This window comes from Hyaena hyaena, unplaced genomic scaffold (assembly GCF_003009895.1).
Source record: "Hyaena hyaena isolate Hyena2069 unplaced genomic scaffold, ASM300989v1 scaffold_242, whole genome shotgun sequence".
Classification (NCBI taxonomy): Eukaryota; Metazoa; Chordata; class Mammalia; order Carnivora; family Hyaenidae; genus Hyaena; species Hyaena hyaena.
The window spans coordinates 1,452,794-1,480,593 of record NW_024080869.1 but is presented as its reverse complement, the minus strand read 5'-3'; the positions used below and the strand labels follow the sequence as shown (position 1 = coordinate 1,480,593).

Below are 27,800 nucleotides of genomic sequence, written 5' to 3'. Positions count from 1 at the left end.
GGGAGAGGGAGACACAGAATATGAAGCAGGATCCAGGCTCTGAGCTGGCTGTCAGCATAGAGCCTTACGCGGGGCTCAAACCCACAAACCATGAGATCATGACCTGAGCTGAAGTCAGACGCTTAACCGACTGAGCCACCCAGTTGCCCCTAAAGTTATCAACTTTTTATAATTTCCTTGCTACACTTAGTTTTGGCACACAAAAGTTTTCTTTTTTTAATTGAGAGAGAGAGAAAGAGCAAGGGAAAGCACATGTGGGGGAGGGGCAGAGAGAGAATTTTTTTTTAGTTTATTTGTTTATTTTGAGAGAGGAAATGCAGAAGCAAGCGGAAGGGGGGCAGAGAGAGAGAGAATTCCAAGTAGGCTCTGCACTGCCAGCTCAGAGCCCAATGTGGGGCTCAAACTCAAGAACTGTGAGATCATGCCCTGAGCCAAAATCAGGAGTTGGACACTTAACTGACTGAGCCACCCAGGCGCCCCCAGCACACAAAAGTTTCTGAGAAGAGTAAGCATTGTTAACTATTTGATGAAAATCTCTGTATTTCAACAAAGGCTTAGTATTAGTATTTGCAGAAATATTATGTAAATAGATAAACAGGTACACGTAATGCTGAATTGGCACATGAGAAAACTTAACTAATTACAGTGAATTTTTTCCTAGGCCGGACCTGATAGACATGAATACTGTTGCTGTTCAAAGCAACCTTGCAAATTTAGAGCACGCTTTTTATGTAGCAGAAAAAATTGGAGTTATAAGACTTCTGGATCCTGAAGGTGAGTTGTTCTGACTAGATGTAGACTGGCATGAAAGTCTGTTCAAAAGTAATCTGTCAACATTTTGAAATAATTTATGTGGCTGCTTTTAGATGTTGATGTCTCCTCACCTGATGAAAAATCAGTAATAACTTATGTGTCATCTCTCTATGATGCATTTCCCAAAGTCCCTGAAGGTGGCGAAGGTATTGGTGCAAATGTGAGTATTGATTTTTCCATACTAGAAGCTGCTGATTCAGTAATGACCAGTTAATGACCAGTTAACTGAATTCTTTGATAAGAGCTTTTTACAGTATTTATAATGTGAAAAATTCTTTAAAGAAGTTGAGTTAAGGGGTGCCAGAGTGGCTTAGTCAGTTAAGCATCTGACTTTGGCTCAGGTCATGATCTCACAGTTTGTGGGTTCCAGCCCCACATTAGGCTCTGTGCTGACAGGTAGCTCAGAGCCTGGAGCCTGTTTCGGACTCTGTGTCTCCCTCTCTCTCTGACCCTTCCCTGCTCATGCTGTCTCTCTCTCTCTCAAAAATAAAAACAAACAAACAAACAAACCAAAAAACCCATTGAGTTAAGATGCTATTTGATGAACCAGTACTGTTTGCATTTTCATGTCACTGTTCTACCATTATAATTAAAGCACAACTCAAAAAAATGTGTTCTGTGTCATAAAATAAGCTATTTATAGTTATATATTATTTTATAAATAAAAACTTGCAACCACTTAATTTTGGAGTTTTTCCTTTTTAACTTGATGCTGTTTTATATTTGCTCTGTTTGATATCTTTCTGTATCTGCAGAATATTTCACCTCTGAGATCACTTTCAATGTTATTAACTCTCATAATCTCATGAAATAACTTCGCTAGGAATTGTTTTTCTGATTTAAAGGTGATATCTAGAGGAAGGTTATTTGATTTTGCCAAATTAACAAACTGCTTCATAAGCAGAGTGAAGTGGTACAGGGAGCTTTGGGCTCCTTATTAATCCACTGTTTCCCAAATATTTGTGTAATTTGGTTCAACTGTGCATTCTGTACCAGTCATAGGAACATATACCGAGGCATCTCTGGAAGAGGATAGGAGACCATCAGATGTTGTACATTAGAGGATGAGCCCCTTCTCCCTGGGTTTCTCCCCTTTCTCTTGCAGATGCTTTTTTTCCTAATTTACTTCAAAGATTTTGAAGCTGATCTTTTTCACCTCTGTGTGCTCTTGTTTCTGGACTTATTTCCATTCTCTTTGCCCTGATCTTTCTCTCAGAGGTTTATACTCTTCTGATCCCTGAGTAACTTGCTCCCATGCTCATCCTCTGCTGCGATGTCTGCCAGCAATTCAGTGTCGAGCCCTGCTTGAGAATGTTTCTTGTGGCCATTCCTTGCCGTATCTTCTCCCTGACTTCCCCTCCTTCCTGACTGTTACTCCTTACTAGGATGACAGCTTTTCTACACTTTTCTGTCTCTGTTGTTTTTCTCTTCCCAACAGCACCACACAACGTCACCAAATTGATCTTCCTAAAATCTGATGTCTTTGGCTTGAAAACGTTCAGTGATTACGTATGGCTTGTTAGGCAAAGACCAGTCTAGATATTCTGACATTGAAAATTCTGCATACATTAATTCAGAGTACCTACTTTTTTAACTACAGTGTTTCAACACAGACTGTTTGCTGGTAGCCAGGACATTACTAGTTCAGAATCCTACTCACTTGGGGATTCCTATTTTTTTATCTCTTCACTCCGTCCCCCTCCCAACCCCCTCCCCCCCCCCACCCCAGCCCCAACACTTACTGGTTGTTACAGGGACTTGCTCTCCTAAGAATCCCTTGGTGATCGTTTTGAGGCACATGTATGATGATCTGATTGTTATCTCAGCCTTTATCCTATACTACTGTTTCAGTTATTTCAACACTTAATTAACTACTGCTTTTCATTTTGCTTAACTGTTTATATTATGACTCTCCTGCCTCCCCATCTAGACAGTAACTCTTTGATAAAAGGTATTGTGTCTTAAAGTATTAAATTCTTATTCCAACATGTAGCATAATGCTTTGCACGTAATAAACACTTGTCAAATACTTTTAATTGAACATAGGTGACGGCCTTCCAGTTTCCTCCATTTTTTAAAAAAAAGGTTTAATGAGTAACCTACCATATACATTTCCTATAGTTTTTATTCCTGTCTACTATCCTATGTACTCTATAGATCATTGAGTTTCAGCTATACAGTGGATTTAGACCTAGAAAGGCTGGCAGACATGACAGCTAACCAGGCTTGCCACGCTCTTACTCCCTCATCTTGGGTGCCAAAATGATCACAGTGTTTCTTCCTGCTGCATTTGGATGCAGCCTCAGAAGCCTTCTTAACATAGTGCCCCAGGTAGCCCCCATCTCTGGATCTGAAGTGGCACTCATTAGGCCAGTCTTTGTTGTCAGATGTCAGTAGCATGTTTTCAAAGCTGTTTATGTGGGTCTGGGTGAAAAGTGAGAAAACACTGAGCTGGTCCTGACTGACCGGTTTAAGGATGTATACATTCACAGAATGACCTTTGACTACATTGTGTTAGATATGAATGTTATTATCTGCAGACGTAGATCTTTTCTGTTATTTTATTGTTCCAGGATGTTGAAGTCAAATGGATTGAATACCAGAATATGGTGAACTACCTCATTCAGTGGATTAGACACCATATGGCCACGATGTCTGAGAGAACATTTCCTAATAATCCCATAGAACTCAAGGTCTGTGTCACTGTAGAAGTTACAAAGGATTGAGTTGATTATTAAACTTTTAAATAATGTTATAACAGTTCCCTAATTTCAGAAGTTCAAGAAAAATCGCCCTTGGCAAGCCACTAATAAGTAGGCAATTTTAAGTTTATCCATCTCCCATTACTCAGAGAAAATGGAGGTAAACATTAATAATTAAAACATAATAGCAATAACAACTTAAAGAAATTTATAGTCCCTTAGCTTTGAATTGTTGAGAGTAATAAAATATAATTTGAGAGACCCTGGAACTGACATTGCCCAGTTGTTTTTGGTGCATGGGGAGTGCTGGGAGCCCACCAGATGGCTGAAGCAGGAGGGGCTCTGGGAAGCTGGTACAAGTTTAACCAGGGATGGGATTATGCCTGTGGTTAAACCCTGTTAAAAACTGCTATAGAGGCTTCTTTCTGTAGAGCAAGAAGCACATACTGTATTTCACCATGAAATCAGAAATACATACCTGACTTCCAGTGTAAATGAATCCATTTAGTAAGACATTTGCTGCTCCCTAAAAACAAGACCAACTCTCTGAGGCAAATCATCCTAGAAATATAAAAGAATTATAGATATGTAAACTTACTGATGAGTATCATCTCGTTTTGTATACTTGAATTTGTAATAACAAAGTGATCTGCTTTATTTTAAGAAATGGATAATGTGAATATTAACTATAAAGTTTTAATTCCTTGAATTATAGGCTTTGTTTTTTGATGAAACTAGAATTGCAAAAACTATAATAAGCCAGGGTGGGTCCTGTTAAAGTTATTCATCGTGTTCATGCATCCATACAGAACATCTGTGGGACAGTTTTTATTCACATTGCCGTGGGGAATTTGTCCTTGGCACGAAGTTACTTGGCATGTGTTGATATGATGCTTTTTAAGTGTTCTGAAGCTGTTTGTGTGATGTCTTCCTTTGTGGATGCAAGACTTTCCAGGGCCGGAGAGATGTCCCCCTTCTTTCACCACAGCTGCCGGAATGGTGGTTAGCTCATAATGGCATCCTGAGCTTATTTTCTAGTGGATGTCCTGAAACATTGCATTTTGAGTTCAAAGCAATTTTCAGATTTCAAGTTCAGCATATTTCCAAATGGATTCCTATTGTCCAGACACTTGGTTAAATTTGTATTGGCTTCTGATTAATGCAAATTCTTAAAGTTTTGAAAGAAATTTGAGTGGCTACACAGATTACTTGCTGGTGCCTAGGAGAGCACATGATACATGGGCAAAATTTCATGGGGAAATGCCAGTAATTTCATTCACCAGCAAAGCATCAAGTGGAACCCTTGAGAAATGTGGCTGCCTGAAGATTTATAGGGATTTTTTTTAGAAAAACAACATGAATTAAAATGAAATAATTTGTATATACTTATTAATGTGGATATGTTTTATCTATATAATTTTTATGAAGGTCCTTTTTAATAGTTAATTTAAGAGGTTTTCAAATTAGTATCTACAAAATAGATAATTTAGTTATGTAGTTGATACTTCTATAATAATAGCTGCAACTAATAACATCTCTGTTTGTTTATTAAAAGATCTGTTTAACCTGACCATCAAGTTTAAGTACTGTGAGCATTGGATCATTCCAATGGGACATTGGACCAAGTGTTAGCCCTGTCTATGTGATAAGAGTTCTGTTTTTAAGGATAGATCCATAATACAGAAGAGAACATTTTTTTCCTTTTGGGAATTGCATCAGATTATTTTTCCAAAAACTAAAAACTAAAGTGCAGCATTTGGAAAGTGAATCTTTTTTTTTTTTTTTTTTTTTATTTTTATTTATTTCCAGGAAAGAGAGAGAGAGAGACAGCGTAAGCAGGGGAGGGTCGGAGAGAGGGGGAGACACAGACTCTGAAACAGTCTCCAGGCTCTGTGCTGGCAGTCAGCACAGAGCCCGACGCGGGGCTCGAACCCACGAACCGCGAGATCATGACCTAAGCGAAAGTCGGACGCTTAACCGACTAAGCCACCCAGGCGCCCCGGAAAGTGAATCTTTTAAAAGATAGGTTTTTCTTGTTTGTATGATGAGAGATTTTTAGTTAAAGCCATATTAAACACTGCCATGACTTATTATTATCCAGATCCCTGCATGGCACATGTTGAATCACGGCTCACGTCAGTAATCACACCCTTGTCAAATCTTGCGTATTGTAACCTAGTCGCCAACTAGCTGGGAATTGATATTGTCCTCAAGTGTCAGTGTTATAAAGGAATTTCACTAAATGCATATAACACAGTAAGTGGCATTTGAAGTGGTAATACTGTGTGGTAAAGAAAACAGGTCTTTGCAGTTTGGGCCTTCATTTATTTTCTTTTCATTTTAGGCACTTTATAATCAGTATTTGCAGTTTAAAGAAACAGAAATTCCACCAAAGGAGACAGAAAAATCAAAAATTAAACGCCTATATAAATTATTAGAGGTAAGCAGGAATTTCCTTTCCTAAGCATTAATCTTTATTTTTTTACATCGTTGCTTCATATTAAATTTTTGGTTTTCTCAAGATTTGGATAGAATTTGGACGCATCAAACTACTTCAAGGTTATCATCCAAATGACATAGAAAAAGAATGGGGGAAACTCATTATTGCCATGCTCGAGAGGGAGAAGGCACTTCGACCAGAAGTAGAAAGGTAGGCCGGAGATGTTTTCTGCCATGGATATCAGGTTGGGTGGGGGGAGGTGTCTCTTTGTTCTTAAAGAACCTAAGTTTTGGAGCCAGGCAGACCTAGGACCAACATTTATATTTTTGGTTGACTCTGCAGGTCAACAGTTAACTTACTTTGTTTCTTGTTATATTTTTGCCAAGGTCCTCCTTCCATGGGGCAATGGAAGCCAGACTCTAGTCTGTCTCCATTTAAAGGGCAGCAAAGTGGCATTTAGAGAACACTCAGGATATGCTGGTCCAAATTCCAGCTTCTACAGATGCATTTATTCCATGAGATCATCACTGACTCTATCATTCTGTCTTTCCCATTACACCCAGTTGCCTGCGAAAGCACTGCTTAGTCCTTAGGAGATGTTTGTTGAGTGGATTTGTCTCCATTATAGTACTTCCCTCACAGCCTGACTGGGGAAGGGAACTGTGAACTCCGCAGGGGCTGGGCCTCACAGTATAGGCCTGTGCGGTCCAGCGCACCTCTCTGGCCTTCTCACTCCACACCCTCCTTGCTCCCTGCCGTGTAGCCACACTGGCTGTCTCTCAGGAGGCCTGATGTGCCAAGGTCCCGCCCTCCTCCATACACAGGATCTTTGCACCATCTGTTCCTTTGGCAGGGAAGTCTCTTTCATCCTCCCTGTCTCTTCTCACTCCTGATCAATCTCAGATCCCTGCTTCAGTGTTACTTCCTCATGCAACTTTCTTTGGTCTCCCAGGTTGGTTCAGATGTCTCGGTTATAACTCTCATATTTACAAGTATTGTACCTTCATATCTCAGTTGTAATTTTATATTTTTTTCTGTGATTGTTTGAGTAAGGGCTGCCTGTTCATAGTTACAAGCCCCAGGAATGTAGAGACAGACTTGGTTGTGCTGTCTTTTGTGTTGCCAGTGCTTAACGCAGTGCCTGGGACACATGGAGGCACCTAGTGTACACAAGTTCTTTATGTCCCACACGTGACTCCCACGTTGTTGAAATAGGAAAGAATAATTCATTGAAGATATGAGAGCAAGGCCAACTTGTCAGTCACTTATTAAATTACTGATTACAGTCCTGTTAAAGTGTAATATTTTATCTCCATAACTGGATCTAGATCCAAAATAAGCTTGAAACACCCAGATGGACCTTTTATGGAAGAGATAATTGTGGGTGATTAAAATTATACACTAAAGCTAATCATCTGAAGTAATGGAAAAGTGTGCCTCAGAAAGGATATGGAATAGATTTTTAGTTGCCAGAGTAGTAGACGGATTTTAATGCAGTGGTTAAGAGTTCAAGGTCCAGAAGCTAGTCAATTGCAGATTAGATTTTCAGCTTAACTTGCAAGCAGTGTAATCTTAGACAAGTTAATTAACCTCTCTAAGCCTAAATTTCCTCATTTATAAACAGGATGTAATAGTACCTACCACATTTGGTGTTAATGAGTATGGGGTGAGGTCATGCATATAAAATGACGAGTTAATTTCCTGGCACGTAATAATTGCTTAATAAATGCTAGTGCTACTGTTATTATTTTGAGTTTTCTGTTTACTAACTATATTTGATATGATAGTCTCAAATTTCTCCTTTCTTGCCATCTGAAAAGAAAAATATCTGCCTTTAAAATGGAGAAGCAGCAGTTTTGCTTTGTAGTGTTGGGAGTATGAAAATGTTCGAGGCGCTTGGGTGGGTAAATGCCTTCATTTTTCTTGATGCAAGTTTTTTGGCATTAACTATCAAACCAAATAATAACCATGTGGCAAAGAGTGTGTAAAAGATAAATGGGAAAGAACCCTTGTTCTTTTGCCACATAATAACCTATAGAAAGGAAAAACAAGCACAGACAAGTTGAATTTGCCATCATTGCATTGATATTCTACTTTAATGTTTTAGCATTATTTATTTATTTTATTTTTCTTTTTTTAAAGTTTATTCATTTTTTTGTTGAGAGAGAAAGTGTGAGTCAGGGAGGGGCAGAGATGGGGGGAGAGAGAGAGAGAGAGGGAAAGAATCCCAGTCAGGTTCTGCACTGTCAGCATGATGTGGGGCTTGAACCCACGAACCGTGAGATCGTGACCTGAGCCAAAGAGGGAAGTGTAATAACTGAGCCACCTAGGCTCCCCTACTGCTTTGGCTTTTTAAAATATAAAAAAATAACAGTAGTAAGATTAAGTAACATTCTTGAGAGCATGTCATGTAAAAAAAGGCAAATGGATAATTTTCCGGTTAATTTAGCCTAATAAACAAATGACATGGCAGTAAAAATGGAAATGTACTTTGTTTCTCATCAAACTCGTTTGTATGTGCTTCTCAGTACAAGCTTTTAGCCGGTACAGACAGACCTGACCCTTTACAAAAGTCAGGCTGTGATTGAATATTTGTATTTTTAAGCTGGTGATTGGTATTGCCTGAATAACCTTTACTAGTTTTACCTGGGCTTCGGTGAGAGGCATCTGAGTTGTTTTTTAGGTGGCTGCAGTTGGATGACTCTTGATGAAAATATTTGGCAAATCGTTTTCAGTGACGCCCTGATGAGCCTGCCTTGTCCATGCTTGTAGAGTTTTCATGCAGGCTACAAAAGGCAAACCTCAGCTAGCAAACACATGGCTTTAGGCGAGATTCTTTTGAATAGTTACCAGCATATTATTTGCTGTATGTTGAATATGCAAGTTGGAGCGTATTTAAGGAGCTATTAAAGCTGTAGCATTTAGCTGTGGTTTTCACCGTTAGAAGTAGAGCTTTTAGCAGACCTTCCACTTTTTAGTCTACTTTTAATGGTCAAAGAAAGAACATCGTTTCAGGAATAAAAATGCACAGTAGTAGTTACAGCTACCGTAGCAGTGATTCTGTGTTTAGTAACACGACTAGCACTCGAACCAGTCTTGATTCAAATGAAAACTTTCTCTCAGTTAATTGTGGTCCAACTTTGATCAACTCCTGCATTAGCTTCGGCAATGAATCCTTTGATGGACACAGGTATCGAATCATCATTGTAGGATTGTGTTTTGCTTTTGGTGGGGAAGAGTTTTTCAGGGGTGGTAAAACTCTGGACTTCAAAGGGAGAGGCTTTAATTTATTTCGTCCTTTCTTTTAGGTTGGAAATGTTACAGCAGATTGCCAACCGAGTTCAAAGGGACAGTGTCATCTGTGAAGACAAACTGATACTTGCCCGAAATGCTCTCCAGTCTGTAAGTTAATTTCAGGAGCCTTTGGGGTTGTGGTGGAGGGGTCTGTGCCTTTGAACTAAAAATGTTTGTGTAAGATTTAGTTGATTCACGGTATTGTCTTCTACTGAAACTTATAGTTTGTTAAAGATTGTGTTTGCTGTTTGCTCTCTTGAGGATCAGTGAGCAAAGAGAAAGCATATTTTTGAACCAAAAGGGAAAACAGAAAAGACCTAATAAATAGCTTTGTATTCCAGTATTTTGAGTTTTATATGTGGGGCTAGTTTGGAAACTTGTTTCATAGAATTAATATTGAGTTCTTTTAAAATACAGGATTCTAAAAGATTAGAATCAGGAGTACAGTTTCAGAATGAAGCAGAAATTGCCGGGTATATACTTGAATGTGAGAACCTTTTACGCCAGCATGTAATCGATGTACAGATTCTTATTGATGGAAAATACTACCAGGCAGATCAGTTGGTACAGAGGTGAGATTGCTACATACTCTTACCTTATCCTTTTGTGTAATCACTTCATGGGCACTTGTGATGCGAATGCAGAGTATGGCAGTTTTATGAAATATCTTTCTTATGCTCTTTTCAATTGAAAATGTGTGTCCCCTTAATTCAGGTATATTTTGAGATATTAAATAGGTATTTGTTTTTCAAAAATCAGTAATAGAAAAATATTTTATAGTACGTATAATGAATACTACAGTAACTAACATTCTTAAGGTTAAAATATTTGTATGACATTTGAGAAAGGGAAAATATAAGAAAAGTATCCTTTATAACTAATTTTTTAAGTCATCTATTTATCCTGTCATGAAAATGTTTATAACAAAATGTTGGAAAAAATATATAAATATATAAAATTCTGTATCTCTGAGAAGTGGGTTTGGGGGGTTAGGGATGGAACACTTGCAGATTGTAGACTATATATATTATAAATATACATATATGCGAGGCATATAAAGCAAAAATTGTAAATGATGCTTTAACCCAGTGATTTCATTTTTAGGAATTTGTAATAATTTTAAATATAGCAGATATATAAATAAATAAATATAGAAAAAATCTTTTGTTCCTGTCAGAAATATTTTATAATAACAAAATTTGGAAATATCCTACATGTCAGATAATAGAATGATCACAATATAGTGCAATAATTTTTTTCACTATAAAGACTATATGATAACATGAAAAGTGCTTATAGTACAAAGTTCAGTGAAAATAATAGTGATGCAAAATTTTGTCAATATGATTACAAGGACTTTTTTTTTTTTTTTGAGAGAGAGAGAGAGAGTGAGCACATGCAGATGGGGAGAGGGGCAAAGAGAGAGAGCGAGAGAGACTCTTAAGCAGGCTCCACACTCAGCATGGAGCCCATTGCAGGGCTCGATCTTAAGACCGTGAGATGATGACCTGAGCAAAAATCAAGTCAGACGTTTGACTGAACGACCCAGGTGCCCCATGACTTTTTTTAAATAGACTATTTTTTGGAGCCATTCAGATTTATAGAAAAATTGATTGGAAAATACAGAGTTTCCATATACCCCTTTATATCCCCCCCATTACCAATTATTAATATCTTGAATATAGTGTGATTCTGTTGTTACAAGTGATAAGCCAATGTTGATACATTGCCACTAACTAATGTCCATAGTTGGCATTAGAGTTCACTCTTTGTGAAAAATGCCTTTTGCATTATAGTTTATCTCTTGATTTTCTTTGCAGGGTTGCAAAACTACGCGATGAAATTATGGCCTTAAGGAATGAATGTTCCTCGGTGTACAGCAAAGGGCGCATGCTGACGACGGAACAGACGAAGCTCATGATATCAGGAATTACTCAAAGTTTAAACTCAGGATTTGCACAGACCTTAAACCCTAGTCTGAACTCAGGGCTGACCCAGGGTTTAACGCCTTCCCTGACCCCTTCTAGTGTGACATCAGGCCTGTCATCAGGTCTAACTTCCCGCCTGACTCCATCTGTCACTCCAGCATATACACCTGGTTTCCCATCAGGAGGATTAGTTCCAAGTTTCAGTTCAGGAGTAGAGCCCAATTCATTACAAACTCTGAAACTGATGCAGATCCGAAAGCCCCTTCTGAAGTCTTCTTTGCTGGATCAGAATTTAACAGAAGAGGAAATCAACATGAAGTTTGTTCAGGATCTTTTGAATTGGGTTGATGAGATGCAGGTAAAAAAAATGTTTACTTTACCTGAAAGTTTTGGTCTTTATTACTGTCATTTTTTTTTTAACTCTAGTATTTTTCTGTTTAAAGGTACAGCTGGACCGCACTGAATGGGGATCAGATTTGCCAAGTGTTGAAAGCCATTTAGAGAATCATAAAAATGTTCACCGAGCTATTGAAGAATTTGAATCTAGCCTTAAAGAAGCTAAAATCAGTGAGGTATATGAATTTAAAATCTGTATATATTTCATTTTAGCTAGCTGTTGTTTTCTTTTTTTTTTTTTTTTTTACAAAGACCCTGTAACAAAATAATAGATAGAATGAGTATGAGTCAGAGTTCCTTAGGATCCCTAACCTCGATGTCTTTTTATCCCACATTATAGATCCAAATGACTGCACCTCTTAAACTAACTTATGCAGAAAAGTTACACCGATTAGAGGCTCAGTATGCAAAACTCTTGGTAAGTTTTTTTTTTTTTTTTTAAAGTTTTTGTTTCCGTTATCTCTATTTAGCAAAGACATGCTTCTTACAATCATTTTTCTTATGAAGAATACATCCAGGAATCAGGAACGGCACCTTGATACACTCCATAATTTTGTAACTCGTGCAACTAATGAACTTATTTGGTTGAATGAAAAAGAAGAGGAGGAAGTTGCCTATGACTGGAGTGAAAGAAATACCAACATAGCTCGGAAAAAAGATTACCATGCTGTGAGTGTGGCCCTTGTCATTAAATGCCAAGGTTGTGTCTCAGGTGTATAGCTTTTTCTAGCCTCACTTCTTAATTCTTTCTTAAATTAGGAATTAATGAGAGAACTTGATCAAAAGGAAGAAAATATTAAATCAGTTCAGGAGATAGCAGAGCAACTACTGTTGGAAAATCACCCAGCCAGACTGACGATTGAGGTAAGTCAGGAAGCATAATGGTCATAGTCAAATATTGACATTTGATTGTCACTCTTCAGATTCTTTAATTGCTGATAAATTGGAAAATACAAACTATCAAACTTTTAATACAGTGTGGCTCAAAAATAATGTTTTTGACAAATCATAGTGCTTCTTGTCTTTAGCTCTCTTGCATTCTCTGTGTCACTCACCCATCACTTAAAATACAGGTAACATTTGTCAACCATGGCTAAAGAGATGTGTTATAGTAAATATGAAGGATCTTGACTTTACAAACTTTTTTTATTTCTCCCTGTGGTATTGTGCAAGCCATGTAACTGGACTTAGCCTCCCTCAGCTATCCAAAATGGGAGTGAGTGATCCTTCTAACCCATGGGGGCGTTGTGGTAAGAATGAGGCAAACAACATACTCTTAATACTTAGTATAGCTTTGGTTACATATATTCCCAGGAAGCATTTGCCATTATTACTTAACATAATAATTTTATTCATGATCTGGTTTTGTGAGCTGTATTGGAACAGCTGTCTATCAAAGCCTCATGGCATAGCCCACACATTTCAAATCCAGAAATGGAGAATTGGTGTGGGATTTATCAGGTTTCCCATGTGGTAGTGGTAGTGTGCTTCCTGTTTAGTCCTAATATTACTAGTTAGAGTTAGTGACTTGCTAAAAGTAAAAGGGTGTTTTATAAGAGAAAGGTGCATCAAACATGGACAAACATGGTATACTGCCAGAATGAAAGGATGGAGCTGTGCTCAAAATGTGACATGCTTCAAACTCTCACAGGTGAGGAGAGGAATCTGATGGTCTTTGTTCACTAAAATTGCCACAAAACAAAAGATTAGTGAAATTTTAGGCCTCAATAGGAAGTTTTGGGAATGTTATATATCACCTGCCCCATAGAAAAATGGAGTCTTGGGGCACCTAGGTGGCTCAGTTGGTTAAGCATCTGACTTTGGGTCAGGTCATGATCTCACAGTTTGTGGGTTCAAGCCTTACATTGGCCTCTGTGCTAACAGCTCAGAGCCTGGAGCCTGCTCCAGATTCTGTGGTTCCGTCTATCTCTCTGCTTCTTCCCTACTTTTGCTCTCTCTCTCGCTCTCGCTCTCTCTCTCAAAAATAGATATAAATAAATAAACATTTTAAAAAAAGAAAAATAGGGTCTTGCGTGCACTTGAAATGCCATATAGGAAATTAAAGAACTTGAAGTTTAGTGGGGGGCGCTGGGGAAAGCAAATTAGAATAACAAAGGAATTGGATATACTTTTGTATGATGATAAACTAAAAATAGGGTATTATTCAAGGTAGAGATGAAAACTGTTAGGAAATATGAATACAGACTAAGAATTTTAGTGGGACTGGATAATGTGAATGTGAACCTGATTACTTTTATGTAGAAATGCTAATCTAATTAACTAAAATTTCTTGAGGGATAAAGTTAAGCTTGAGTCATGTTTATAATTCCATTGGCCTATCCAATGTTTTGTGGGCACATGGGTAATATTTAGTTAATTATCAACACTTTTTCATGTGTTACGTGAAAAAAGAAACTAATAATCTGACAACTCACAATGATATGTCTTTTATAGCCAATTTGCTCAAAGTAGCTTAATTTGAGGGCACAGGTAATATGACTGATAAGTTGCCAGATTTCCATTCCTACATTGTATATTCCATTCAGAAAGCCTGCCTGAGCAGAGCTCAGCAGACATGCATTTTTCCAGAAGGAAGAATGACAGGCTTGCTTAAGGGAGTCATTAAAGTATCTAGATCGCCCCCTTCTGGAAATTAGTAAATTGCATCTTAAGTATGAAAGGATGTTTTATGTTTTCTTTATGAAGTAGGTGTTCTATTACATTTTTGCTCTTATGGGAGATTCACTTTATATTAGAACTTCAAGTGAAAATATTTGTAATAAAAATTCTTAGCACTATAGTAATTGTGGTTCCAGAATTACAGTGATAAAGGATTGTACTCTTCTCTTTTTCACTCTCCCCAAACCTTTCTCTGGCAAAAACAAATAACGTAAGTCACTCCCCTCACCCCAGGAACTTCTGGCCTAGTTTTAGAAACAAAAACACAAGAAAATTACAGAACTGTCTATTTTATGTGCATTTTTAAAGTTTTACTTTAAATTGAAATTTAGATTTAGATGTTTAGGACTGGCTTTGTGCAAGTGAGGGCTCCTCTACTAGGAGGGACATTTCACTACCCTAATTTTCAAGTCTTACTCTGTTAAAACAATTTCATCACCTATTTCAACAGCAGAGTTTCTAATCCTTTAAAAGCTTTGTCGTATGTGTACATCATTACTCTGCAGCCAATTACAATAGCTGTGATTCTTATCTTCAAGGCCTACCGAGCAGCAATGCAGACACAGTGGGGCTGGGTCTTACAGCTGTGCCAGTGTGTGGAGCAGCACATTAAGGAAAACACTGCGTATTTTGAGGTATGTGAAGGGGTCACAGCGTGAGGTGATGGTATTGTGATTTGAGCCGATTTACAGAAAGTGTCTTCGTAGGTATTAAGGACATGTATGTAATGTGCAGGGGAAGGAAACTGAAATGTTTTCTTTGTAGAATATATGGGATATATGTCCGAGAGGACAGATTGAAGCATTGTCTTAAGGAGGAAATCCTTTAAAAGCCTTTTAAAATGTTGAAAATATCTTTATTTTATAAATGCCTTTTACAAGGAAATGTTTCATTACAAAGTGTCATTACAGAGAGCACTTTTTTTTTTTTATTCTTCAGGAATTTTAAAATATTGGAATTTCACTCCTACTGATAAATTATTTGGACCCTCAAGTAAAACAGAACTCTATCCAGAATAATAATATAGGGCCAAAGCACAGTATAGATACAAACTTGAGATGCTTAGCATTTACTGACAATCATCCAGATTCAGGAGTGGTTGTTTGGGTAAAGGAGGGATGTGACTATTAAGTTGTCTGTGATTTTATCCTCATCTCACTCACGAGGGGGCCTCGGGACTCTGGTACTCGGACTTGACAACTCTGTGCTTGACTGGTGTTGAATATACTTAAACTGCTGGTTTCATCCTTTTATAGTTTTTCAATGATGCCAAAGAAGCTACTGATTACTTGAAGAATCTCAAGGATGCCATTCAGCACAAGTACAGCTGTGACAGATCAAGCAGCATTCACAAGCTGGAAGACCTGGTTCAGGAGTCAATGGTACTAGTGCAAGAGCCTGTGCATTTCACCAGTCATGTGAATCAGGAGTAGATTAGTGTTTCGCCGTATTGTTATGTGTGCAGAACTTTATCTTTTCTCAGTGCTGTTGATATTTCCACTTCATTCGATCAGGCATTTCAACATTCAGTTTTATTGTTTTTTGGTAACAAATACAACAGAAGTGTTCTTAATGTGATTGCCTTGATATTTTAAATACATGTTTTGATACGTGTGTGTGTGTGTGTGTGCGCGCGTGTGTGCGCGCACCCGCACTTGTATGTGTTTAGTCATTCACTTCACAAATAACTGTAAGCACTTTGTATGTGATAGACGCTGTTTTAAGTCCTGGAGGTAGAGCAGTGAAGAACATAGGCAAGAATCCCCACCCTCCTGGTGCTTCCATGCTAGAGGGGGAGCAGACAGTAGACATGATAAATGGGTAAAGTATAGGTGGTATAGTGGTAAATGATAACGAGGAAAAACAAACCAAAAAGACAAGGGAAGAGAGATGCAAGAGGGGGCGGGGAGGGCTTGAATGTTTACACCAGGTGGTCATAGAGTTTGTGATGAAATTTTATTTTTGTAAAGCCCTAAAAGAAGAAAGTACAAGTCTTTTACCTATTAATATCCATCTTATTTATTACTTAGGAAGAGAAAGAAGAACTTTTGCAGTATAAAAGCACAGTAGCAAGCCTGATGGGGAGAGCAAAAACAATAATTCAACTGAAGCCGAGGAATCCTGACTGTCCACTCAAAACTTCTATTCCAATCAAAGCTATCTGTGACTACAGACAAATTGAGGTATTCTAGAAATAGACCAGTTTCTGGCTTTATTCTTGTATTTTATTTACTTATTTATTTTAAAGTTAATTTATTTGAGAGAGAGAGAGAGAGAGAGAGAGAGAGTGAGCGGGGGTTTAGGGTGAGGCAGAAAGAGAATCCCAAGTAGGGTCCATGCTTTTAGTGCAAAACCCAGCTTGGGGCTTGAACCCATGAACCGTGGGATCATGACCAGAGCCGAAATCAAGAGTCGGATGCTTAACCGACCGAGCCACCCAGCACCCCTATTCTTAATATTTTAAAAATGAGGTCATATTGCTTGCTTTAGTGGTAAAGTTTTCTACCTCAAAAAAACAAAAAAACAAAAAACCCGAGATTGGGTATGATAAAGGATTAGCTGATAGTGATCTCAGTGGGTTATTCTTTTCTTCATTTAAAACCAGATAACCATTTACAAAGATGATGAATGTGTTTTGGCCAACAACTCTCACCGTGCGAAATGGAAGGTCATTAGCCCCACTGGGAATGAGGCTATGGTCCCGTCTGTGTGCTTCACAGTCCCTCCACCAAACAAAGAAGCAGTCGACTTTGCAAACAGGTATGTATGCGTTTGCTAAACACATAGAGCTGGGTTTGGAGACTCTGAAGGTTGAAGAAACAATCAATACTTTGTCAAGGCCCCTATGATCAGAAGGATCTACAACTAGTAAACACAGGATGGTTCACAAGCAGAAAAAAAAATTGTAGCATGTTGTTAGAAGAAATGAAAAGACTTAATCAGGTGTTTGTTTTTCATATATTTTAGAATTGAGCAACAGTATCAGAATGTTCTGACTCTTTGGCATGAATCTCACATAAACATGAAGAGTGTAGTGTCCTGGCATTACCTCATCAATGAAATTGATAGAATTCGAGCTAGCAATGTGGCTTCAGTAAGTATAAATCTACACATCAGCCTGATCTGTCCAAAAATGTGGGGCACATTATCATGAGGGGTGGAATTTTGTGTTTGTTCCAGGATAGGACAGAGTCCAGCAGATCCGTGCTAATACTCATCCTTTTGTGAATATTTTGTTACACACCTGCTGAATACAAGGCACTTTCTAAGAATTGGAGAAATCTAGAGATCACATATTTCATTCAGTGCTTATTGCATTTTGATAGGGAGACAGGATATAGTGTTTGGACTTAGAGGGATGGGTATAGTTTGATTTCATCTTTTGATGATTTATAATCTTGTTTTTCCTCATCTTTTAAAACTCAAAAATGTTAGTTAAGAATAACATTAATTTCATATGGTTCTTCACTGACATGTACCAGGAGACCCTAACTTAAGAACTGTCCTATTTAAATTTAGCTGTTAGTACCATAATCACTTGATTATATGGATCATTGGTTTTCTTTAGATAAAGACAATGTTACCTGGTGAACATCAACAAGTTCTGAGTAACCTGCAATCTCGTTTTGAAGACTTTCTGGAAGATAGCCAAGAATCCCAAATATTTTCAGGCTCAGATATAACACAACTGGAAAAGGAGGTTAATGTATGTAAGCAGTATTATCAAGAACTTCTTAAATCAGCAGAAAGAGGTAAAGCATGAGAATCTTCTCCCCCCCCCCCCCCCCCCCCCCCCCCCCCCCCCCCCCCGCCAATAGATGTTTAGATCAGGCTATTTTCTGCTGTCAGTGGAAATCTTGATCTTAGCAGTGTTATGTTACTCAGCCTATGTTATATAGACAGAGTGGCTAACTATCAGACACAGAAATTAAAAGTATGTTTGAGGTAGGAAGATACAAAAAGGAATTCATTTGTTTCTAAATGATCAATTAATTAAAAGATGCTAACCAAATAATATTACAGTGAATTCTTAATACATCTGCTTTTTAGCATTTTCACTGTTTTGTAATGTAATATTCAGAATGATCTTCTGGATTTTGAGAAGATTCAGTTATTTTTCCATGTACTGAATCTGGATTTTTTTTTAAAAAAAAGACTATCTTTTAGAGCAGTTTTAGATTCATAGTACAATTGAGAGGAAGGTACAGAGATTTCCTATAACCAAAACTGGATTTTAGATTGGGGTTAGAGGAAAAGGTTTTGTCTAGTTAACTTTTGTTAAATATAAATTTTATTCTGAACTCTTTTGATATTACCTAGAGACAAAAGATTTTATTAGTAATCTATTAAAAAAATTTAAAACATTAATAAATTCTTTACCTACCTTTCATTTTTAAGGATTTTTAATTAAAAAATCTGCAGCCAAGATAATTCACATTTTTGTGATCATAAAACAGCATTAATATATTCACTTTCCTTGGAAAGTAAATCAGAAATTGGTGGGGTGCCTGGGTGGCTCATTACGTTAAGTGTCCGACTTTGGCTTAGGTCATGATCTCACGGTTTGTGGCTTCGAGCCCTGCATTGGGCTCTGTGTTGACAACTTGGAACCTGGAGCCCACTTTGGATTCTGTGTCTCCCTCTCTCTCTGCCCCTCCCTGCACTTGCACTCTGTCTCTCAAAAATAAAGAAAACATTAAAAAATTAATCAGAAACTGGCACTGTTAGGGAAATTTTATTAACTGTTCATAAATTGTAATGTCCGCTAGTTCAAGGTTTATATCCTTAGGGTGGGATGGATTATGGTGATGACTGGTAACAGTAGTTTGACCAGCTATGTCTCAGTAATAGTAAAACCACCACATTAAAATATGAGCAGCAGCATCCAGAAGACAGAAAACAAGGTGTTTTCTAAACATTACATTTACTTTCTTAGAAGAGCAAGAGGAATCTGTGTATAACCTCTACATCTCTGAAGTTCGAAACATTAGACTTCGGTTAGAGAGCTGTGAAGATCGGTTGATTAGACAGATCCGTACTCCACTGGAAAGAGATGATTTACATGAAAGTGTGTTCAGAATCACTGAGCAGGAGGTGAGATTTGTAAATGTGTTGGGACAGAATTAATTTAAGGTAAACTACTGTCTCAGTGACCTTCATTGTCCAACTCCGGTGATTTCATATGCTCAGCTTTGCCCACTGGTCATGTGAGATCTGATTGTGTGTTTATTGCTTATTGTGAACCAGGATTCTGTAATTCATTATTTGTCTGTATCTGACTCAGGTAAACACAGAAGTGTGTACCCTTTCCCTGGATTTGTTATAGTGAAAGTCATTATATGTTTGTTGACCACCTGCTGAATGTAGAAGCACTAAGTTAGATGTTTGTGCCCAAGGGGGTGGACAGTAGCGGAATTACCGAATAAGACTTGAATTCTGTGGTTTAGTTTCCATGATAAAGAAAAAGTAAAGAATATGTAGCTTTTTAAGTCAGTGATTATAATGTAAATTGTATATTTTTAAACTGTTTTAAGAAAGATACCCATAGGGAATGATAGCCCAATACCTGTGTTTATTCTCTGTTTTGTAGAAACTAAAGAAAGAGCTGGAGCGACTTAAAGATGATTTGGGAACAATCACAAATAAATGTGAAGAATTTTTCAGTCAAGCAGCAACCTCTGCATCGGTTCCCACCTTACGGTCTGAGCTCGGTGTGGTCATTCAGAACATGAACCAAGTCTATTCTATGTCATCCACTTACATAGATAAGTATGTAACCTCTGTCTTTTTATTTATTTTTTTAAAGCTTATTTATTTTGAGAGAGAGAGAGAGCATCAGTGCAAGTGGGGGAGGGGTAGAGAGAGAGGGAGAGAGAGAGAATCCCAAGCAGGCTCCATGCTGTCAGCAGAGCCTGATGTGAGGCTCCAACATGAAACCACGAGGTCATGACCTGAGAAGAAACCAAGAGTCAAGTGTCCAATGTACTGAGCCACCCAGGCGCCCCTGTAACCTCTGTCTTAATATAAATCTGCTTCATACAGCTGTCCTGTTTATAGGTACACATGCCATTCATTTAAAAATACTCATTTTTATGAATGTAAATATTCCATTTTTTGGCTTAATAACAAATATACTAAATATTTCCATGGATTTATTATGCCTCCTGTTGAAAGGAAATGTGCCTCAGAGACTCGGGCATATGTGTGGCATTCCTACATTTTGCCTGTAGTTTTAATCCCGCATCTGTTGTAGCCCATAGGATTTTCCTCTCAAGCTTGGTCTAAATAAGGTTTGAAAGAAGACCACCTTATGTTGGCCTCTCTTGCAAAAAAGTATTTGTGGGGCAGGGCATGAGAGCACATGCACTCCATTAAGAAGACAGTTAGCTGAATGTTAGTCTCGTAGTAAATATATCAGTGCTGCAAGATGAAGAACATGCTGTTTCATGCTTCAGGACTGCGTTATTGGAAAATAAACATTTACTAATAGGAGGCTGTTGTTGCATTCTCTTTTTTAGACTGAAAACTGTTAATCTGGTGTTAAAAAACACTCAAGCAGCAGAAGCCCTTGTAAAACTCTATGAAACTAAACTGTGTGAAGAGGAAGCAGTTATAGCTGACAAGAATAATATTGAGAATCTAATAAGTACTTTAAAGGTATGTGTCTCACTTCTGGCTATTTTATAAGACCATACTTTAAAAGTATTTCTCCACCAACTAGATCTTCAAACATCAACTAGTAAATATCTTAATTTGAATATATTTATATTCATTTTATTTTGTATCTTTATATAACCATAGCTTAATGTAAATGAGTCATTTTTAGTTCGTGGAGAGTTTTTCTCATTTGAAATTTGCATCTTTTTTATAATAGCTTTTTATAGTCCATTCATGTCAGCAAAAGGAGTTGAGTTAAAAATTAGATTGTTTTTAGTATTCTTGCTAAAAGAGGCAGTTAAGACATCAAGGATGTAAGTAGAGGACTTAATTCAAGTAGGAAAGTAGATGGGCAATTGTACTCATCTGTATTGATATTTCTATGTATAAAGCATGAGTATAAAATTATTACGAAGTAATGAAAAATGGTCTCATTGATTTTTAATGCAAGTATTCCCTTTTAAACAATGAGATTAGTAGATATTTAAGAAATAGGCTTGCTTAATTTTGTTTTTATATGCAAATTTATATGCAAATTCTTTTAGGCTGAACTTTATAAAATTGCTTTTTTTTAACATCAAAGTGCAGTCAAATATTGATGATTTCATATGGTTCAACCTAATATATTATTTTTGGATATGAAAGATAGTCTTCCCTTTATCTTATTTTATATCAGTCATTTGTACATAAACGGTAAAATTAAGTAAACAATGTGTTTACCTAGTGAGTGGTTGACATATTTTTATAACTTTCACCCATTAATGTATTTTAGCAATGGAGATCTGAAGTAGATGAAAAGAGAGAGGTATTCCACGCATTGGAGGATGAGTTACAGAAAGCTAAAGCCATCAGTGATGAAATGTTTAAAATGTATAAAGAACGGGACCTTGATTTTGACTGGCACAAAGAAAAAGCAGATCAATTAGTTGAAAGGTGGCAAAATATTCATGTTCAGATTGACAACAGGTTAGTACCCTCTTGTGTTCGCTTTTAGCACCGATAAAAGTTTATCCTTATGTTCTAGGTAAAATCTAAAGTTACTAGGTTTTTTAAAACAACTTGCGTACATAGTTACATAGTTAATTTCACAAAGTGAAATATATATATATTATATAATATATAGTATAATATAATATATACTATATATTCACTTCCATATATAGTTAATTTGATTAATTGCAAGGGCTCTATCTAATTACATTTCTTTTTGTTATGGTGGACTTTAGCAAGACAGTTAACTTCAAAGTAAATGTTTTTCAACTCTACGTTCTTTTAAAATTAAAAACATTTTTAAATGTTTATTAGAGAGAGAGTGCGAGAAAGAGAGGGAGAGTGGGGGGGCAGAGAGTGGAAGAAAGAGAGAGTGGGAGAGAGGAGGGAGGGAAGAAGAGAGAAAGAGAGAGGGAGAGGGAGAGGGAGAGAATCCCAAGCAGGCTCCATACTGGCAGCAGAGAGCTTAATGAGGGGGGTCAAACTCATGTACCTGAGATCATGACCTGAGTCAAAATGAAGAATTAGCTGCTTAACTGCCTGAGCCACCCAGGTGCCTCTTAACTCTTTGTTGTTAAAACTGTTGATGTACTATGGCATTTGTATAGTAACTCTACTTGCCTTTTCTGAAGGAAAAAATATATATAATTCTCTACGTTATTACCAATATACAGTATTCAAATAACCAAGACTTAGTAAGAACATGGATCATGTGTTTGAGATGGCTGTATGGAGCAATCTGTACTAGACCTAAGAAGTGTAAAGCAATTGATATGACCTCATGTTCATTTTTAATTCAGGATATAAGAAAGTTGAAATCATTTACCCAGTAACTGAAATTAAAAAATGAAAGGAAATGGGATAGTTTTAGGGCTCATCTTAACGGGGATCGAATAGTGTCCTTTATCATTCATTTTAATATTTATATTAATGCAAATTAAGTGCCTTTAGAATACAGTGCCATTTTTGTGAAGTAAAATTATGTCCAAATATATGTTATCTAATCTCTACAAAAATATTTGTTATGTAGGTTTAGTATAGTGGTTTTAAAATAATAAAAACTGAGGTTTTTTTTGTCTCACAGCTCCATGTTGAACCATCCATTCAAATATTTGGTCATTATTTCAAAAGTGAACTGCCATTGGATGCAAGCTTTAGGTATTTAAGACATGCCGATTGATAATAATTATGGTTAAGTTTCCCATTTTCTTGATTTTTAGCTTTAGGTTGTTGGGCTTGAACCTAGAAAAACTGGAACTACTAAGTTGCACAACTCTAGGGCAAAGTATTTACATTCAACCTAAGCCAATATGGAGTGAGTCTCTTGGAGATAGGCCTTGAATTCTTTACACATACCCCTGTTGTTGTACTTAGTGCATTGTAGAACAGTTATTTCATCTCCCCTCTCTATGCCTTCCACCCTCTTAATGGATACTACTGGAAACTATGACTATCTTATTTTTATTCTCTTAGGTTACGGGACTTAGAAGGCATTGGCAAATCACTGAAGTACTACAGAGATACTTATCACCCTTTAGATGATTGGATCCAGCAAGTTGAAACGACCCAGAGAAAGATTCAGGAAAATCAGCCTGAAAATAGTAAAACTCTAGCCACGCAGTTGAATCAACAGAAGGTATGTAAAGCAGTTCCTTATTCTAAGGTTGTGCCTTCATTTGGTGAGTCATGACCCTTATCTTCCTTTACCTTGTTAAAAGAAAAAGCCAGCAACTATTTGGAGGAAGGTAAGGAGTAAATAATAAAAATAAAAATCCTAGGGGCGCCTGGGTGGCTTAGTCGGTTAAGCGTCCGACTTTCGCTTGGGTCATGATCTCGCGGTTCGTGGGTTCGAGCCCCGCGTCGGGCTCTGTGCTGACTGCCAGCTCAGAGCCTGGAGCCTGTTTCAGTCTGTGACTCCCTCTCTCTCTGACCCTCCCCTGCTCACGGTCTCTCTCTGTCTCTCTCCTAGAAATAAATAAAACATTAAAAAAAAATTAATAAATAAATAAAAAATAAAAATAAAAATCCTATAATGCAAACTTACATACATCACATACTTTCATTTCTTGGATGTCATTTTTGAAAGTATAAGGAATAAGAAAATAGCTTGTTGGGATAGTATTCAAATTTAATCATTTACTCATAAGTATGGTAATTTAATCATTAGTATGGAAGTCTCTTTGGCACTTTGGTGGCCACAGTAATTTTGCAGGATCCTAAATAAATAAAAATGGCTAGTGACAGAAAATTAAACAGTCACGTTTGACAGAGAATTGAATTCTTTGAGATTTTTGTTCCATCTTGAGGGGACAGCAGTGTCCAGCTCCACTTTGATCACGAATAGGTGGGGGTCAAGGCCTTCAAGTCCACTTTTGGATAATTCTTGTGGAGTTTAGTAATCTTTGCTTTGGAAGTCCCCTGAGGCCGGGTCACTTATGTGGCTTAATCTAGAAGTTTGTCATTTGCCTTATATTAAGTACAAAGGACTAAGGAGCTTTATTATTAAAGGGTATGGTTATTTCTCAGTTTCTGAGCATCTGAAGTAAAATAGCAAAGAGTTCCTTGTTCTTTTTCTTCTAAACTCTGTGTGTTTGCAGATGCTGGTGTCTGAAATAGAAATGAAACAGAGCAAAATGGACGAGTGTCAAAAATATGCAGAACATTACTCAACTACAGTGAAGGTAAGAAGATGCAGTTACTTGCGTCAAGTTTAATGTTTAGGTATGTGATTCAACAAAATACTGAAAAAACAAAAGCCTCTGCAAGCCATTTCACTGTGTTAAAAGTAAACACAGAGAATCTTCATTTGAACCCTGTGACACTTACCTAATAATTCTTTGTGACATGTGAGGCACATGTCAGCCTCAGGTTCATTCATTCTCTCCCAGTCCTACATGAAACACCAGAATAAATGCACAGCTCTGAAATTGGCTTCTTATCATTTTGTGCATGCTTGTGTATATTCTCTCTTCCTCTCTCTTTCTTTTTCTCTCTTTTCTTTAACATTGCTAGAGTATTCCCTGGAAGAGCTTGACTTTCTTAGGAGACAGTTCCCATGTGTTTGAAGCTGTGGACAATGCCTGGGCTTTAGCCGCCAGACCTACTGTTCCATTGCCTAGCCAGAGGAAAGGGAGGCTGAATATAACTAGCATATTGTAACTAAATGTCCCCATGAGCTTCTAAAGAGACTTCAGAAACTTTTCTGACCACCCTAAATGTTTCTTATTTTTATTACCATCTTGAAAATATCCCAGGATTAGATAGATTCCTAAAAATGCAGTTTTGCAGTAATTTCTTTATGTTGCTCAGTGAAACTAGTTTCCATTTCTCTGTTTCAGTCACTGAGTCACTGTAGAATGAAGCGTTAATGCTTTGCTTTAAATAATGTAATCTTATTGCCTCCATTATATAGGACTATGAATTACAAACAATGACCTACCGGGCTATGGTAGATTCACAGCAAAAATCTCCCGTGAAACGCCGAAGAATGCAGAGCTCAGCAGATCTCATTATTCAAGAGGTAGTAAAAGCACAAGAGAGAAGGGAGGGGTTATAAAAGAGAGAAACAATACTGAAAGAATCATATTTATCTATTTGTATTGTGGTAGGATGTATATATATATTAGAAAATGTACCATTTGAACCATTTTTAAGTGTGCAGTTCAGTGGTGCTCAGTCCATTCACAGTGTTGTGCAAACTTGACCACTGTCTGTTTCCAGAACTGTTTTCCTTGTCCCAAAAAAGAAACTGTCTACCTAAAACAATGCATTTTATTAAGGGTTCTAGAAAACCCTTCGAAAAGCTTTATTTAGAATTATTAATCACAGAGATTAATAAATGTATTTCATCATTACATATAGAGGAGAATTGTCATTTAGGATGGTTTGCACAGCAGTAAGAAGCTCTTTCCTGCCTACTTATTGTGTATTTTACTGTCATAAAGGCTAGTTAATGTTATAATTATTAATCAACATTTATTAATCTCATTTAGAGCCACTGGAGATTGTGTTTTTATTATTTATTTCATTCTTTGCAGTTCATGGACCTAAGGACCCGATACACTGCTCTGGTTACCCTCATGACACAATATATTAAGTTTGCTGGTGATTCATTAAAGAGGCTGGAAGAGGAGGAGGTAACCATTAACTATGAAGAGCTAACTAAAAGGAACTTCAATATGTTTGGGAAAACAAAAAAAAAAGTTTACATGGTTGATAGGTCATTATTTAATTAGAAAATCACAATGAGAAAGAGTAGAGGCCTAGGATTTTTTGGTTTGTTTTTAAGATTGTCTCATATAGGGAAAACGCTGTTAATTTTCACTGTAAGATGCTAATATTATTAGAGTCAGTATCTTAAATGGCTCTATTTAAATTATGGAATGTTGCCAGTTTGGCAGAATTTTTTTCATTTTTTCTCACATTTGAGAGGTATACTTCTTTGAAGTATAGTTACTACTGCTAAGATGTCTATAGAAATACTCCTTAGACACATTTGTTTTATGCATTTTAAAGTAATTTGCATCTTTAGGGATTTAAAACATAAAAGACACTAATTTAGAAGAATGCAGGTTTTTGTACAAAATGATACTACTTTTTAAGAATTGTGGAGTTTTTTTGTTTGCTTTTATTGCTGCCAAAAATCTATGGTGAATGGTAAAAAGACTATTTAAGTACCATTCTAGTTTGAAGGATTTCTGTGATTTTATTCTACATTTACAAAATATATTCAGAAATAGAGGAGGTATTGATGAAAATATATTGTCATGAAAGGCTGTTGTATCTAATTTTGAAGGGATTATGCTATTGCTTTATTATCTTAATATGCTTTCTATGCCTAACCTCAGAACAGACAAAAATAGTAGACAGAATGGTAAAATAAGTAAATTGTGAGGCATTAACTGTTTCAAATTAGGCTGTTGATAATTTTGAAGATGACTATACTTAGTGGTAACACTGCGTATAATGAGAGAATCGAAACAGTAGTCATTGTCTAATAGATGTTACTTTCTGATTTTCTACTATTTTAGTCTGTTCAGAGTTAACAGTTTTCTGCAGATAATTCACTAACATAGCTAATTGTAAGCCTTTATAACAAGATTACTTTGCACTTCGAAAGGAGAACCGGAATATTTGTGACCATTCAAGTAATCGGTTTACGTCTCTCATCTATGAAAGAACATCTATAATTTCTTTTTCCCTTTTTAGTTTTTGAGAGATATGATTCCACTTAAAATGATACGTACATCTTTTAGATTATATATTTAGTAGTTAAATATAAGTTCTTGCCCTTTCTTAATAGCATATACCTGATTTGCACATATATGAGCCACTTTGCTTGCTTTATCTGATAAGGCATAATACTTGAAGTTGATAGAACCAAAAGATATTTCAGAAATCCTGAAATAGTATATGAATTAGGCTTATCATCCTTTGAAATGTAAAAGATTCATATTGGATTGAAAGTCAAAACACTATAGTTTATGGAGGACCATGCGGGGACTACAAACTCAAAATAGATAGAAAACATTCCTGACTAAAAGTTCACCATGAAAGGATCCTATTAATGGAATGTTTTATAAAAGATACTTAGCTTGGTTTTCAGACCCAGAAAACAGTCTGCAAAGACTTACATTGGATGTCTTGGTCTGAGAGCAGAATTTTTTATTAAGAAACATAAAAACCAAATTAGAGAAATGTTAGTAGAGTATAATGGATATTAGATGGATAAGGAGATATTCTAATCTGTGTTGAGAGAAAAATATATCAGGCATTAATGGATGATATTAGATACCATATCCTTTCTGAGAGAATTTTCATTTTTCTAACCTCAGAACATGACAGAAGACAAAAACAGCTCAAAACTTCATAGCAACAGCTAAGTTTTAAAGGAGTTTGATA

General features: G+C 36.8%; 1 protein-coding gene across 1 annotated transcript in view; it reads left to right on the top strand.

The window, feature by feature from the left end:
* Positions 1-27,800, top strand: part of DST (dystonin) — a 230,190-nt gene that overhangs the window by 35,164 nt on the left and 167,226 nt on the right. Inside the window, exons 3-28 of the mRNA XM_039244298.1 lie at positions 662-774; positions 867-973; positions 3,387-3,506; positions 5,860-5,955; positions 6,038-6,165; positions 9,264-9,357; positions 9,667-9,821; positions 11,070-11,535; positions 11,621-11,749; positions 11,914-11,991; positions 12,081-12,242; positions 12,333-12,437; positions 14,792-14,887; positions 15,509-15,634; positions 16,283-16,435; positions 16,858-17,012; positions 17,220-17,346; positions 17,821-18,004; positions 19,189-19,346; positions 19,843-20,021; positions 20,771-20,909; positions 21,682-21,875; positions 23,373-23,535; positions 24,497-24,580; positions 25,312-25,419; positions 25,937-26,035. Of these exons, the coding sequence (XP_039100229.1) occupies positions 662-774; positions 867-973; positions 3,387-3,506; positions 5,860-5,955; positions 6,038-6,165; positions 9,264-9,357; positions 9,667-9,821; positions 11,070-11,535; positions 11,621-11,749; positions 11,914-11,991; positions 12,081-12,242; positions 12,333-12,437; positions 14,792-14,887; positions 15,509-15,634; positions 16,283-16,435; positions 16,858-17,012; positions 17,220-17,346; positions 17,821-18,004; positions 19,189-19,346; positions 19,843-20,021; positions 20,771-20,909; positions 21,682-21,875; positions 23,373-23,535; positions 24,497-24,580; positions 25,312-25,419; positions 25,937-26,035 (3,718 nt within the window). The remainder of the gene's footprint in view (positions 1-661; positions 775-866; positions 974-3,386; positions 3,507-5,859; positions 5,956-6,037; positions 6,166-9,263; positions 9,358-9,666; positions 9,822-11,069; positions 11,536-11,620; positions 11,750-11,913; positions 11,992-12,080; positions 12,243-12,332; positions 12,438-14,791; positions 14,888-15,508; positions 15,635-16,282; positions 16,436-16,857; positions 17,013-17,219; positions 17,347-17,820; positions 18,005-19,188; positions 19,347-19,842; positions 20,022-20,770; positions 20,910-21,681; positions 21,876-23,372; positions 23,536-24,496; positions 24,581-25,311; positions 25,420-25,936; positions 26,036-27,800) is intronic.